General features: G+C 38.8%; 1 protein-coding gene across 1 annotated transcript; it reads left to right on the top strand.

Annotated features, from left to right (window-relative positions):
• Positions 1 to 153: 153 nt before the first annotated feature.
• On the top strand, positions 154 to 16,286 carry LOC125232143 (proline-, glutamic acid- and leucine-rich protein 1-like). Its single transcript, XM_048137773.1, has 13 exons — positions 154 to 247; positions 341 to 488; positions 567 to 687; positions 1,257 to 1,400; positions 2,418 to 2,560; positions 4,188 to 4,343; positions 5,289 to 5,384; positions 5,792 to 5,945; positions 7,151 to 7,263; positions 9,019 to 9,118; positions 11,254 to 11,433; positions 14,248 to 14,420; positions 14,850 to 16,286. Exons 1-13 carry the CDS (start codon positions 244 to 246, stop codon positions 15,538 to 15,540), a joined length of 2,223 nt encoding a protein of 740 aa, XP_047993730.1. The 5' UTR covers positions 154 to 243; the 3' UTR covers positions 15,541 to 16,286.
• The last annotated feature ends 408 nt before the right edge of the window (positions 16,287 to 16,694 follow it).

Raw genomic sequence — 16,694 nt, 5'->3', positions numbered from 1 at the left:
ATCACGTGGACATGCTTGCCCGCCAGACTGTTTTATCTTATTTGAGACAATTCAAAAAACGTTTCTTTTATACAACACAGATTTATAAAACTACAGTTTTTATATGTAGCTTGAATACGTAGAACAATTGTCAAGTTGGTTGACAAGTCACATTATAACCTCAAAATAAGCCAAATAAAATGTGTTTACCTTGTGTTTATGAAAATTATTACAAACTTTAAGGTATAATTAATCGAAATAGAAATGAGTAAGTATTACTGTTTCAACTATGACGACTAAGGAAACTTCATCTAAAGGCGTGTGTGTCAATAAACAAGAATTAATTAACTTTATTTTACAGGTCAAATTTTAAACAAAGTTCGGGACTTAGATCCTCACGATACAGATGCAGCTAAGGAAGCCTTATCCTCTTTCTTCCCTAATTTAGCAAAACACAAAGAAGGCGACTGCGTGCGATGGCTAAGATCACTAGAAGGCGTTATAAACCGGTACAGTAATGACGTTAATCTTATTACCACATTATACACCCTATAACATTCTATAACTGTAATGTGCTTTATTTTTAGGTTCCCAAAGCTCTGCGGTTCGCAACGGGCAAATATAGAAAAATACATAGTCCATTTCTTGGACTCAAGCAATTGCAACATTGTAATAGAAGCCGCTAAATGTGCTCATGTGCTGCAGCAAGTAAGATTTATTTATAAACATCTATTAAACTTAGAGAAGTTTAAGAGAATCTCATCTTATCTTGAAAATCCAGTTCCAACCCATCTTGGCCCCAATTTGTCTAACCAATTTTAAATTTTTATCATGATATTGTTTCATAAATGACTCATTTAGTAGTAAATTATACAATCAAACTTTTGACTTTAAAACACAGTTTTAGTGCTCTGTATCTGCACCTTAAAAGGTACAAACTGAATCCTTATTTGTATACTTTGTTCAGATATTAATCCATATTAATCCATCCATCTGTCCCTCGAAATCGTCTTGTTTGAAATAGAAATGAAAGTCCCTTTTAAATTGAGAAATATAATTGACTTAACCCTCTGCTGCTGATGTGACGTCCCACAGACAAGGTGTCTGTGGGTTACACCCATATAATGTTGATATTAAAGTACATGTTACATGACACATCAGTGGCATAGGGTTATACAAGAAAATTTATAGAAACTAAATTTTAAACTGTAAAAATTAATTAGAAAATAAGGTTAATTTGTATGTAGCCTAAGTAAAAATATCAATATTGTTAACAGGTGCGCCCTGGGCAGGAGAAAGCAGCCACGCCCAAAGTTTGCTGGCGGGATCTCATGAGCGCCCTCTGCAACGCTGTGCACTCTCTCCTCTCCGAGATATTCCCTAACGCAGTTAACATCTACAGGAGCAATGGGGAAGAAGAGGTACTTAATTTTCTTTTTAACTAAAAGTCATTTAGAAAGTTGTATATCCGCTTTCCATCAGGCCAACCGTATGGCAGTTTGCCACCGATGTTGTATAAAAAAAATATTTAAATAATGGAAAAAATGAAAATGAAAAAGAAATATTTATTTTTCAAGTAGGCATATTACAATGCGCATATGAATGTCAAATAAAGCTACGCCGGCTCTAACCCTACGCCTCAGCCTCGAGAAGATTTCAGTCCCCCCTCAGTTGGGAGGGGGGTATCCACTATGGGACTGGCAAGAAACTCGGCGGGCAACTTCTTTTCAAAACATTAGATCTTATAATTAACATGCATTAAATAACAAGATACAATTTAACAAGATAGTTGGTTTCAAGCAACTCATGTTTTTTTTTAACAATCATCACTTTGTTTTTAAATTTTAAATGATCTTGAAGCTATAAAATGGCTGAAATCTTTTATTATACCCAAAGAAGATCAAGTACTATAGAGAGTTACTGTCAAAGTTAAATAATATATGTAATCACAGTGCATAGACTGCCATCTCTCGACACAAGCTTAAAACTTTAAACCTCAGGTTTGACAATTTGGCCCACATTGTTAGCTTGATATGTATTAAAAGCTAATATTAATATCAAATATTAGTATTAGCGCTATCTAGCCGAGCGTCTCCCGAAGGCGTAACGCCATCTAGATCACCGTACCTTTTTCTATATGGTTCTGAGCTACGTTTTTTTCTTAGACTGTAGCTGTCTATATGGAGTTACATAAGTCTGTGTTATACATTTTTTCTTTTCAACTTTTAATTTAGTTTATGAAACTTCAATGGTAAAATGCAAATAATTTGTCTATGTTTCATATAAAAGTTGTTTGCCAAAAAGTCAAATTTGCTTGTATCTTCATATACACAACCTGTTAAAGTGTCCTTTTGCTTAAGCAACACTAGTAATATGTTAACTTTATATATGTCTTAGAAGAAAATCTAAATAATTCATATTTACTTTCGTCATTACAGAACAAAATAACATCAGACTCAATTCTGTTGTCCACATTGAGCGACCTATCTTTAGTATCCGGGCAGGAGCGAATACTGAACAGGCAACAGATACTGTGCACAAGGCTCCGGAATGTGTTTATCTTCATTCAAGCCATGCTTGTGTAAGTTTCTACGTTTTTATAACTTTACCACTAGGTGTTAGTCGAAAATAAACTATAGATAGGCCGAATATTCGGTAAATATTCGGTATTCGGCATATTCGCCAAGTTTTTCAATGTTCGTATTCAAGGAATGTATAGTAAAGCAATCAAATGTATAGTAACATATATAACCATTATCAATCATTTAATAGTTTTAATGAACATCCGCTTTAAAAATATGTCGTAAAGTGTCGTAACCAAATATTAGGCCGAATGTTCGATTCGGTAAGAGCTGAACCGAATGTTCGGCCGAATATTCGTATTCGGCAAAGTCCATATTCGGCCCATCTCTAACATAAACAATATTTCTAATAAATATTTAAATACATTCATTTGTGTGACTACTGAAACAAACAAATAATATATGTAACAAAGTAATTTCCCACCTCTGCAACCTTTAAATTAAGGGTAAACAGGCATCTTCTGGGCTACGTCTTTGCCTTTGGCTAGTCTGTGGCCAAAAGAGCCCATCATCATCATCATCACCATCATTCCGTTGCCCTCTTCCCATTATTTGGAGTTGGCGCAGCAGATTACCTTCCTCCATTCCTCTCTATCAGCCGTCTACCTTTCACTCTAATATCATTGTTCACACATTCCATCCATCTTTTCTTAGGCCTTCCACTACCGTTGTATCCATCCACCTTCATATTTACCACTCGTTTTATAACAATGCCCATTTCATAATAATAATAAAAAAATCTCTTTACTTTTAGTTAATTTTTACATGAAGTTTCTATTACGGTTCCATCTCAGTAACTGGCCACGTTATCCTAATATGATTTCTGTTTACTAATATAGTATAGCTAATATCTGGGCGACCGAGCTTCGCTCGGTTCTGTTTCGTATCCTTGACCTGTGTCGCCATCTAGTTCGAAAATAAATAGTACTTACATCGATCAATCGAAAGAACTCTCAGTCTTAACAACACAACTACTCCACACGAGATGGCGCGCGTTTCGTCACAAAAGCTCAGTATATTTTTCTATTCGTGTTAGCCTTGACCTGTGTCGCCATCTAGTCTTTGAAGTAAATAATACTTACATCGACCGAAAGACTTCTGTCTCAACAGTACAACTACTCCACACGAGATGGCGCAAGAAGAAAAACGCGTGAAAACTCGAAAATTCGCGTTTTCCGGGACCTAAGGATATGTTAGATCGATTTTTCATCCACTAAAACCCCCACATAACAAATTTCAGCGAAATCGTTAGAGCGGTTTCCGAGATCGTCGGTATAAATAAATAAATAGATAAATAAATAAATAAATAAATAAATATACAAGAATTGCTCGTTTAATAGTATAAGATATTGAATACATTTTTAGCACTATGTGGTCAGTTAATGGCAATTTACCCTATCTAGTTTCCTATACCTACTTGGAGCATTTGAAGTGTCAAATTTTACGGCCCTATAACGTGTTAGGGTTTTTATTTATTTATTTTATAAATGGGCTTACTCTTGGCCATAGATTAGCCAAAGGCAAAGACGTGGCCTACGATGGAGTGAGCTCGCCCAGAAGATGCCTGTTCACTCTTGATTTGAAGGTGTTTCTTGGTTATTGTTTATTAAACGACTACTCTTTCAGTGAAATATACCCAGTGGGTAAGCCGGTGCGGCCACAGATGATATTAGACGCCGTGATCCGAGCGCTAGGGGCCAGCGGGGACGCGGCGCACAGCTCTGAGTCTGTGGCGACCGTTAAAACGCACGCGCTGAGAACGCTGGACGCTCTCGTGGCTTGGTATGTAAAAAAAAACTGTTGAGACGCTACAGGAGCGAAAATGCTAACAAGGAAAGGAGCCCCCCCTTTAAATTTGAAAATTTTAGTTTAATATACTAGTTATTAACTAGATTTATCGAAAAAAAAAATGTCCATTAAGAACAGTTAAAAGATATTGCGATCTTTAAAATCTTTAAAATCGAGTTTCTGCTCTCGACTTTTTCTCGTTTCCTCCTTCAAAACTTAATCAATCGTATCGAAATTTCAGAATCTGAATAACAATGAAATAATCTGTGCCGGACCGTTTAGTTCTTTTGGCTAATTGTTACCAATTTTGAACACCACACCTTTTTTTTACGCCAAAAACAAAGAGCGTTTTTGGAAATTTTTGATTTGATCTAGCGTCTTTAAATAAGAATATCAAAAAAATCAAAACGGTCCGACACAGATAAAAATATAATAATCTGTGTTGAAAAAATCATTGCTCTATCTTCAAAAACCAGGGAGGAAATAGACGAGAGTGTTTGTATGGAGAATTGACCCCTCCTGTATCATCTTAAGTACCTATATTAGAGAAGTATAGTTAATACAGTTACCAGAAGTAAATGAGTGGACAAGCAATACTTGCTTTTTCTTTTGGTAGGTGTTTTAAGGTGAATGAAAGATTGACAATTTTTGCTCTATCATGCACGCCTTGGGAGATAATTAATAATCACTTGAAAAAGTTATCAATGTATTTTGTAATTGAAAAATGCATGTTTAATAAAAGCACTATACACAAAAGAAGCCTGATTTTAGAAAATTTATTGTTTCATATAAATTACTGAACTGATTAGTTAAAAGTGTTTTGTCTCTTTCTGTCATGTTGACTTACGTATTTGGGAGAAAAGGACAAAACATTTTTAACTAATTAGTTTGGTAACTTTTTGTGAATAATCCCGAGTAAGTGTTTAAATTTTGTTACAGTTTGGGATCAAATCTGATCCCATTTTCTCCCCTAGTCTTCAAATGTGTGATGCAGACGCTGCGATGGACTTCAGATAATCAAAATGATCAAACAAGGTATGTAGCTTTTAATAAATGAATAATATTGAACCAATCTACACAAATTGGCTAAAATACGATTGACGATAAAAGGCCCTTTAGAACTTTTACCCTTGCCTCCTCTGTACCTATGTTTACATAATCTATTGCTTGTGTTCAAATTTACGTACGAGCGAGCGAGCTAGTAAACTATGAGCTATCGGCTATAAAAACGAACAAAAGATAATCACTCCCGTGTAAATAAAAGAGACACGGCGATGTTTATGGTTACTCGCCCAGCGGTGAGCTATCAAAATCGCTGTGTCTCTTTTATATGCACGGGAGTGCTTATCTTTTGTTCGTTTTTTTTTACCGATTGTTCATAGCGTAGCTTACTAGCTCGCGGTGAGACCAGTGCCTTAAATTATTGTTAAAATTGTTTCCAGTGGCGTCCGGATCACAGCTTACAACAGCCTATCCACTTGGCTGAACAGCTTACGCTGTCATCGCGCGCCGGTGCGCGCTCGCGGCTGGCACGACGAGCTAGTCTCACATATAACCAGTGACGTCACTCCGCAGACACATACCGTGCAGCTGACGGTGAGTTCTATGCAGTATATACACAGCTTACAACAGCTTATCCACTTGGCTGAACAGCTTACGCTGTCACCGCGCGCCGGTCCGAGCCCGCGGCTGGCACGACGAGCTAGTCTCACATATGACCAGTGACGTCACTCCACAGACACATACCGTGCAGCTGACGGTGAGTTCTATTTAGTATATACACAGCGTACAACAGCTTACCCACTTGGCATGATGAACTAGTGTCACAAAGAATATAACAGTGAGTTACACATACATGGGTAATCTCACGCCTGTATTCTCAAGAGGGGTAGGCAGAGCACATGAAACTGTTCAGGTTTCAATGGGCTAGCAACCTGTCACTGCAATGTCACGATTTTGTTTTCTTTAACCTCTTAATTGCTAACATTGGCACCGAAACTTGAGCAGTTATGTGTGTATGTTCTCTCTATCGAGATTCTTTTATAATACGTCGGTGGTAAACAAGCATACGGTCCGCCTGGTGGAAAGCGGTCACCTTCATCTATAGACGCCTGCAACTCAAGGTGTTTCACGTGCGCGTTGCCAACCCATTAGTAACTTGTACACTCTTTTTTGCTGTGTTAAGTACACAGCAATAGAGTGTACAAGTTCTAAGGAGGGTTTGTGTTGCCGACGACTCAAAGGACAATAGACGGAACATATTAGTTCCGTAAGTCCTTCCGTCACAAGCACTCCGCACCCTCGTTGAGCTCTGGCAGCCTTACTCACCTGCAGGAACACAACACTATGAGTAGAGTCTAGTGCTATTTGGCTGTGGTCTTTGGGTGTGGTGCACTGAGAGAAAATACAACCAGTTTTCATGTTCGTTCAACAAGTTTTTTGGTTAAAATAGCGCCTACGTGCTCTTTGGTTCAAACAACAAGCTACTTGTCATTTGAATCGGCAATATATTTGAATCAACAAGTCGATTTTATAAAAACAACCAGACACATATTGTTTTAAACATACGTTTTTTGGCTGATTCAAACGAATAAACCGCAACAAATCGAACTTGTTAAATTCACAATGCAAATTTCTCTCAGTGTGCTATTTGGTTTGGTTGTGGTGGTTTGGTGTGGTGGTTTGGTGGTGGTAAGGCGGAGGTACTTCCCCAGTAGGGCTCTGTTCTAGATTAGAGCGAGATGAATTCAACAACTAAAATTATTCTTCATAAAGAATTGATAAAAGCTATTTCTCTACAGATGAATAATCCGCCACGAAACCTGTCAAAGAAACAAAAGAAGAAACAAGCACAAGTAATGTTGCAACAGAGCTCGATAGCGAACTACGCTCCCGGCGCAAACAATACTACCACGTAAGTTAACTTAAAGCATGGATACGTAGCCGAATGGTACAAACGCTCACGAAACGCTCACGATAATATCTCTTTCGTAGCTATCTATCTCTATCGCTCTTGCGTATTGGCGCGACAGAGCCAGACTACCTTTCGCGGCTTATCGTTTCTCGTCGTAGAAATGCCATTCGGCTACGGGGTCTGACCGCATCGCGCCAATACGCAAGAGCGATAGAGATAGACATCTATGAGCGTTTCGTTTCGTGAGTGTTTGTGCATTCGGCTACGGACGCAGGCTTAAAAAGTAGGTATTGCCGTCATGTGTTAAAAGAGGCGAGCACGAAATCTAATTTAAAAAAAACCGGCCAAGAGCGTGTCGGGCCACGCTCAGTGTAGGGTTCCGTAGTTTTCCGTATTTTTCTCAAAAACTACTAAACCTATCAAGTTGAAAACAATTTTCCTAGAAAGTCTTTATAAAGTTCTACTTTTGTGATTTTTTTCATATTTTTTAAACATATGGTTCAAAAGTTAGAGGGGGGGGACACTTTTTTTTTCCTTTAGGAGCGATTATTTCCCAAAATATTAATATTATCAAAAAACGATTTTAGTAAACCCTTATTCATTTTTAAATACCTATCCAACAATATATCACACGTTGGGGTTGGAATGAAAAAAAAAATAAGTCCACACTTTACATGTAGGGGAGGGGGGGTAACGAAACATTTTTTTTTTTCACTTTCTATTTTACCACTTTGTCGGCGTGATTGATATACATATTGGTACCAAATTTCAGCTTTCTAGTGCTAACGTTCACTGCAGATATTATCCGCGGACGGACGGACGGACGGACAGACAGACATGTCGAAACTATAAGGGTTCCTAGTTGACTACGGAACCCTAAAAAATAGCACCGGCCATTTTGATTGATACTGCCAAATGATGCTATTTACTTGTTACTTTACCCATTTTTCCCTATACCGAAACTTGAGCCATTTTTTTTTTCTATAAAATGTCATACGTTACGCGTGCGAAGTGGTAATTCGCCACTCGTTTCGAATTTGCACCTTTCCGCACTTTTATCGTAATGTAACTGTTTAAATTACAATCGTTTCTCACATTTGGCGGTCTTAAAGCTATATGTACGAAATAACCTAACCACAAAATTAAAATTTTGAAAAAACCCCCGACCGCGACATTGTGGACCGATTTTTTATGAAACATGGCTAAGAACACTCCCGACTAACTCAGCTTTCAGACATAAAAACTAAATCAAAATCGGTTCATCCGTTCGAGAGCTACGATGCCACAGACAAACACACACACAGACAGACAGACAGACAGACATACACACAGACAGACACGTCAAACCTATAACATCCCGTCGTTTTTGCGTCGTAGGTTAAAAAATAGAGCTAGGTACTTTCTGTTATAGAATAAAAAACAATATCATTATAATATATATATATATATCATTATATATCAATAGTAAACGACTATTGACTAAAATGTAATGTAACAATGTAACAACCGACCAACCCTATTTTATCTGTACCACCTTATAGTACTGGCCACCGCGATACAGGCTTGCCTAGTGCGGGGACCAATGAAACCATTGGTTGCATTTCACTTTGGGATAAGTTAGATATTAACATACTCGTAGATTGTAGTCCGTACAAATGTAATACTTAGGTTTAGTTTTATACTTACTTATCTACAATAAATATTTTCATTTTCATTTTCAATATAATATGTAACTAACTTAATAATATGTTTAAGGTGTGCGGAGTCCAACGAGGAAACAGTTATAGCAGCGTTGGAGTGTACGGAAACGTTCCTGACAGTCTGTGGAATATTTCTCAAACCGGCCACTCATAAGGTAAATCATTTTCAGTACAGATGGTGTTTTTTTTACGCACTAGTGCGTGAAGTGGTTCATTATATACCAGGTCGAAACCTGGTGAGGACACAGAGAACCTCCTATAGAGTGGCAATATTGTAAATTTTGTGCGTGCTACAAATCACCAGTGCTTGGGGCGCGAGGAGCGGGAGGGGGAATGTGTTTAGCGCGCTGCGATTGGTCGTTTCAAGGACGGCGGGCAGTCGCGCCAGATGAAAAGGGACAGAAGTATGACTGTCCCTCTACTGACGCGTAAGCGGCCAGTGTAAGTTGACCTATGCCGGCTCTGAATAAATTATAAATATGACTTATTTGTGGAATGTAATACCGTCCGTTTTTAAATTTGAACTTCTTGTTACCTTTCCACACTACAGGTGAACATCGTTAAGGCATCAAAATACCCTTTTTCAATTTTTTTATTGCGAAAAATACGAGCTGCTTTCGGGTCGGTTACTTGGTCGTTACTGATCGGGCACGGCGAGCGCCCGCGCTTATATCATGGCAAATACAAGTAAGGCTGGTGACCGCGAGTCGTCTTGTAATGGATGTCTATAGGGGTTGGTCTGTGTGTGAGGAGCACAGATATCTTTTGTTCCTTAGTCATATTTTGTGTATATTATATGTTTGAGTATCGACAACACAAGCTTTTAATTCAATTCATTTATTTTCGATACAGCACTAACCGCCTACTGTGCTTTCGCTAACTCATGGCTTCGATATGGCATTATAACGTGGGGAAACAGTACAGATGCGCATGACTTATTTATTATGCAGAAAAGTTGTGTTCACGTGCTAGTCGGAATTCAAAATTTAGATAGCTGCAGACCTTATTTTATTAAACACGGCATACGAGCTCACACTTCCATGTCTCTACATTTTAGAGTTATGCACATATATAAGAAAAAACAAACATTTGTTCAAAGAGATACAGAATCGGAGACTAAAATACAAACTTGTGTTACCTGTGCCGACATTAGAAATACCTATACCGCAAGAGCCCCTATTATGCGGCAGTAATAGTTATTTGTTATACAAGGGGGCAAAGTTGTATTTTAACGCAGAGTGTGGAATTGAAAAACGAGCAAGTGAAAGGACTCTATAGTTGAACCACGAGCGAAGCGAGTGGTTCGAGAATAAAATCCTGAACTTGCGAGTTTTTTAACACACGAGAAGTAAAATACATTTTCCCCTCACTAGCTCGGAAACACGTGTTTTGTCCTTTAATACCAGCGGGTAAAAACGCATTTTATCCACTAGTGGGTAAAGTAATTTGACCTTGAATAAAGTCAAATTAACTGGTTTAAAATTGATAAAAGTAGGTGAATCTAGTAATAAAGATGATTTACCACCTGTGGAACTACTGGAAGCAGTGATAAACGCATTTTTTGCGTTGTAGTTTCCTCGCTATATAGTGAGGGGAAAAGTTTTGTGTTACACTCGGGTGCAAATGTATTTTACTTCTCGTGTGTTAAAAAACTCGCAAGTTAAGGATTCTATTCTCGAACCACTCGCTTCGCTCGTGGTTCAACTATAGAATCCTTTCACTTGCTCGTTTTTCAATTCCACACTCGGCGTTAAAATACAACTTTGCCCCCTTGTATAACAAATAACTATTGCACCCGAGTGTAACACAAAACTTTTCCCCTCACTATAGCAAATGCGTTTATCGCTGCTTCCAGTAGTTCCACCGGTGGTAAATCATCTCTATTACTAGATTTACCTACTTTTTATCAATTTTAAAGCAGTTAATTTGACTTTATTCAAGGTCAAATTACTTTACCCACTAGTGGATAAAATGCGTTTTTACCCGCTGGTATTAAAGGACAAAACAGGTGTTTCCGAGCTAGTGAGGGGAAAAATATTATAATCACCTTCCAAATCATTTAAAAGCTGTGAAAAGTGACGTAAAACTACAATCTTATAATTAGCTGTGTTAGCTTTCATGAACTTACCGCGGGACTTTGTAAGAATGTCCAATAATATTTCTTTTATACAATCGTGTTATAACAGGAAACTTCAGTCGACCGTGTTTAGGACACGAAGCGTGCTGATTATAGTCTATGAAATCCGAATATATTAGCAAATTTTATAATATACTTATTTGACTATTGTAGGTCTTCCACGAGCTGCTAGTTCGCGAATGTTTCCACCTAGCTGACTACAGCAGTGCCCGCGGCCTGGCGCTGCTCCGCGCTCTAGAAGCTTCTAGAAGGAGCGCCCCGCCAGGGGTGCCCCCTCCCACACAGTACTGCCTTCAACTGTATAGCGCTGCCGTCAATAGCCAGTGTAGAGAGGTAAGCAATGGACCATCTTTCAATCATTCATTTTTCAGTTGTAAATAAAGAAAACTTGTGCTTATATGAACATAGAAGCATTACCCTACATTCAACACAACATCACATTAAATAGTCGTCAACAATATGTGACGTGTAAACACAGCTTTACATAAAATATGTTACTAGCTGTAATAAAGTCTGTCGAGCCATTTCCGTCACTAGAATAAAACGGCATTTTTTTTAAATGGAGGCGCGAATGTTTATGGGCCCATAGAAATTTAAAACTTCGCGCCCTTTTCTAGTGACAAACTTGTGCGACCGGCTTTGAATACACTGCTGCCAACATAACTTTTTTTTTAATTTTACCATTGACACTTCGTGGGTTACTGTTCCCGCCTTTTAATTTTCTTCTAATTTATTTAAGTACATTTTTATAAGCCCTACAAATAATAGCTAGTTCATTTAACATTTTTTAGTATTTAAATATGAGATATCTAAAATATCCACAGCAACAATAGCGACGTAAATTTCTGTGATAGTGTGATTTCGAATAAACACTTTAAAATTGCGAAATTCCCTTCAGTTTATTAGGCGATTTCTTTTATACTAAAGGATATACACAAAAGACTAAATGACGTAAGATATTCTTAAGTAGATGACCGCCAGACATTGTAAAACGTTGCGAAACGTCCCATTCGTTTTTGTCTTATTCTTAATTTTGTCTCATTCTGTTTTCGTGAGCCACTCTTAATTCGTCACTTTAGTCAATATTCCATATCGTCCACGTCCAAAAGATTCAGATTCAATAATTTATTCAATGGTAAACACAATTATATAAGTAAAGTACATAATTATTCTTTGGAGAAAAAACTATTTCATCGAGCATGGGTTGTCAGCAAGGAGATCCGCTTGGGCCCGCCATTTTCAGCCTAGTCATTCATCCCATCATCACAAAATTAAATTCAAAATTTAACCTCTGGTATTTAGATGACGGTTCCCTTGGAGGCGATGCTATAACCGTTCTTCAGGATATCCAGTACATCATTAATCACTTTTCTAAAATCGGCCTTTCATTAAACTTTACCAAATGTGAGATTTTCATACCAGATCACCTTCCACCCGAAAAAAAAATTGATATTTTAACAAAATTCAATGCGGTACTTATAAATATTTCTGTCCACTCTAAATCATCCCTCACCCTTTTAGGCTCCCCAATTTTCGATGAATCGGTCACTCCAGTAGTCAATTGCAAACTTAATTTATTCAATTGTACATCTGATCTTCTTTTTAAAATTAATCCCCACATTGCGCTTTTCATCATCCGTTTCTGTCTTTTCACCCCAAAATTTATGTATTTACTCCGTAGTTGTCAAATGTGGAAATTCCCATCAATCCTTTCTTCCATTGACTCCTCCCTTCAGGTCACTTTATCAAAAATTTTGAACATTCATTTTGAAAACAGTTCATGGGCCCAAGCGGTTCTCCCTATAAGATTTGGGGGACTGGGTGTTCGCACATCGACTAGCGTGGCTCTACCTGCTTTTTTTTCCTCTGCTTACGGTTCGCTTTCTCTCGTCGGCATTATCTTAAACCGTTCCACGATGCTTGACGATGAGATGGCGAACCTGAGGAGGCCAGGGAGGCATGGTGTGAGTCGTGTCCGAGTGCGGACATCCCAGTTGCCCGCCATTGTCAGCGGGATTGGGACTCCCCACGTCTTAAAATAGCCCATGCGTCAATAATCGAACAAAGCCCGAACGATTACGAACGTGCGCGCATAGTGGCTGTTTCAGCGCCAGAGTCGGGCCACTGGCTGCAAGCTCTGCCATCGCGAGCGATCGGTACTATTCTGGATCCAAGTACCTTAAGGATAGCAATATGCTTAAGGCTTGGATCCAGAATATGTGCTCCGCATACTTGCATCTGCGGCAAGGACGTGGACCAGCTGGGCCGACACGGCCTCTCATGTTCCCGAAGCGCCGGCCGAATGTTCCGCCACGGCACAATCAACGATTTGGTCCGTCGCGCGCTTGTCACCGTCTCTGTGCCTGCGGTGTTAGAACCCGTAGGCATGACAAGGGACGACGGCAAGCGGCCCGATGGAGCAACATTGGTGCCGTGGAAACTCGGAAGGACCCTGGTGTGGGACGCAACGTGTGTAGACACTTTTGCTCAGTCCCACATTCAGGGGACTCGCATTCAGGCCGGAGCTGCGGCTGACCAGGCCCAAATTCTCAAGCGCCGTAAATACTCGTCGTTGCTTAACGACTACGAGTTTGTGGCGCTCGCAGTTGAGACTTTGGGTCCCTGGTCGGCCGATATGAAATCATTCATGGGGGCACTGTCGGCACGGCTGGTCGACACCACAGGGGACCCCAGGGCTGGCGCGTACCTCTGTCAACGTATATCACTTGCGATACAAAGAGGTAACGCCGCCAGTGTCATGGGGTCCATGCCGCAAGCCGACCTACTGGAAGGGGTATTTTTCTTATAACTGGGCTATTACTGTACGTAGGTAGGTAAGTATTTTTATATGTATATAGGTATAGTTTGTTATGTAGTTTTTACTTATTTTTAGATTTAACTTTAGTATTAATGTTATGTTTAATCTTTTATGTTATGTTTAAAATAAACTGCTATTTTACTTAGTTAAAAAAAAAGTATTATGTAAATTCTAATAAGTAGGTATGAGATTTTAAAAAAATGTAACTCGGGATAACCACGAAATGGTCCCGCCTCAGCATAAATGCTGACCCAGGAGTCAGCGCTGATCTTCCAGCGAGACCATCAGTTTGTGGTCAAAATGATACTAAACTTTGCATATTTCCACAGATCTCCAAATTCTGCACCCAAGCCCTCCTAGACATCAGGCTGCATCTGCACTGCTCGCCGCCGTCGCTCAGTTTCGCGGCCGACACACAGACTGCACAGAAGGAGGTAGAAGAGAAGAGAAGGATGTCCAGAAGGAACCGGGAGGCGCTGGAGTCATTGCTGGGAGCTGACAAGTGAGTGACTTAACTGTTTTCACGCTAAAGATGTCTATATTGATATTGGCACTGCAGGTTAAATGAATGATCTATAGATATAGACTTATATGTGCATATTATACTCGATACAGTTCTAATTTGATTTGTTCCTTACTTAGATGGCAGCACTAACTCTCTCGTAATATGATAATCCTGCAAAGGATGGAGATAGGTTAGGTTAGGGGCTTTGTAAGGCTTCAGGGCGCCTTATGTATCACTGCGACCATTTCTGATCTATATATAAGGATGGAGATAACATACACTAGAGAATTATCGAATGGTGGGCGTAAAAGTTATTTATGAAATTGTATTCCTTATTGTATACAAGAAAATAATTGGTATCATCAAGATCATCGGTGGTTTTTCAAATACAAAAAAAAACACTACAGTTATTGTCTCTATTCACAGAATACCACCAGAATCCTGCGACATAGACGCACCGGAACTGGAAGAGCCTACCATCAAGAAGCCCCGAATCGACGATGATAAAATCAGCCTCAGCAGCTCCTCCGAACACTCCATACAAGTCTGCGACTCCGACTCAGAAGACATCGAAGAAGTTCCCATGGACCCCGAAGAAACACATGCTGTCCATGAAATATCCACTGAAGAGACCATCGTTACGCATGCTGATGTCCATGAAATCTCCACCGAAGACAATCCGGACACAACGGACTATAAAAAAGTTAATAACATCCATGAAGCGACAACACAAATGCCAATAGACACAGTTGATGGGGACAGTCTCTCCGGTAAATCTAATGAAGTTGGCTACGGTTACCCGAATACAGGAAAGTCTGTGGCTGTGCTTGAGAATTTAGAAGATGAGAATTTACCGAACACTAATGAGACAGATGATGTTCATATCACTTGCGGACAGGTTGCAGTTACGCCTGAAGATTTAGATAAAGAAGATATCAATATTGATAAAGAAATTAAAGTCAATGGAGTCAAGTCTCCAGAGAAGTCTCCTGAGAAACGGGAGGTAGAAGGCAGTGTCACTGTTAAAATGGCGGTTTCCAATGATGGGGTGTCTGTGGAAGATATGTTGGCGGACTTTGTGGATGAAGTTAATGATGATAATATTACGCAAGCTTGATTTTGTTGTTAAGTTTAGACATTTAAAAATATAATATAAAACTATTATAGTCGGTCAACCATGTTTGTCACTATAAAATAGCGCGAAATATTTTTTATGGGACGCTTTGCCGCTTTTTTTTAGTCACCTAAATGGCTTGACAGACTTTGTTTAAATCTGCGTTATGGACCCTATTTTATAAAGCAACAAGTTTATGTTGTGTGCAAGGGGTACATATAGACTGTCACCCAATTCTCGGCACTAAAAAAAGGCGCGAAATTCAAATTTTCAATGGGAATTAAACCTTCGCCCCTACATTTTCAATCAATTTTTAAGTGATTCCGTCGATGATTACGCCAACGTCAAGGTTGGAAGGCATGTATTTGCAGACAATTGGCCGGTTAACCCTACACGTTTTAAATTTGCCGCCTTTTTATAGTGTCATAATTTGGTTGAACATCTATCCTCGTCCTGCCCACCATATACAGCTTGGAGACATTGAAATTTAAACCAAATTCTTTAATTAATAGGGTAGATTCTCCTTTTGTACCACGGTTTAAAAAATATAGATATTTTTTTTTAATTAATAATTTTCAAAAAATAGAATATGTCCATTATAAATCACATTGGGCAGGACGAGGATATAGTAACTTGAAGCTGCATGCTCCATGGGTGGAGGCATTTACTATCATTATAAGTATTTGTAACTGGTGCCAATAAGAGTGTAATCCGCCATGCTTAAAGCTGAATTATTAAACGAATCTACAAATTAACTCTTTTTTTTTTTTAATCCTACTCCTGTTAGCTAATCGCCAATAATGAGTATTGAGTTAAATCAGAAGGAAGAAGAGTACTTTGATATGAAAATTGAATAATCTACGGAAAGTCAAATCTACGCTACGAATAAGTCTACGAATACGTTTCATCTTTTAAAGTTTGCTTCGTTAACTTCGTTTTCCTCGGATCTACTTGTTACAAAGTGTATAGGTTCCGCTTTTGCATCGGAACACCAAAATTGGCCCGAATAACGAGTAAATTCGTTATTACAGTACAAATAACGGTTTACTTTCGGTTAATTATTGAAACTGTTTGAGACATTTTAAAATACGCTTCTATCACAAATCCACGATCTAGAGTAAACGTCACTTCTGACAGTTTATGACAATCTGTTCGAT

The sequence above is a fragment of the Leguminivora glycinivorella genome, chromosome 12 (assembly GCF_023078275.1).
Source record: "Leguminivora glycinivorella isolate SPB_JAAS2020 chromosome 12, LegGlyc_1.1, whole genome shotgun sequence".
In the NCBI taxonomy this organism is placed as follows: domain Eukaryota; kingdom Metazoa; phylum Arthropoda; class Insecta; order Lepidoptera; family Tortricidae; genus Leguminivora; species Leguminivora glycinivorella.
Note: the sequence above shows the minus strand (reverse complement) of the source record. Positions and strands in the feature narration are given on the sequence as shown.

Coding starts and splice junctions, on each gene's coding strand:
- LOC125232143 (XM_048137773.1), top strand. Junction 5,385..5,791: donor AATCAAAATGATCAAACAAG/GTATGTAGCTTT, acceptor AATTGTTTCCAG/TGGCGTCCGGATCACAGCTT. Junction 7,264..9,018: donor GGCGCAAACAATACTACCAC/GTAAGTTAACTT, acceptor AATATGTTTAAG/GTGTGCGGAGTCCAACGAGG.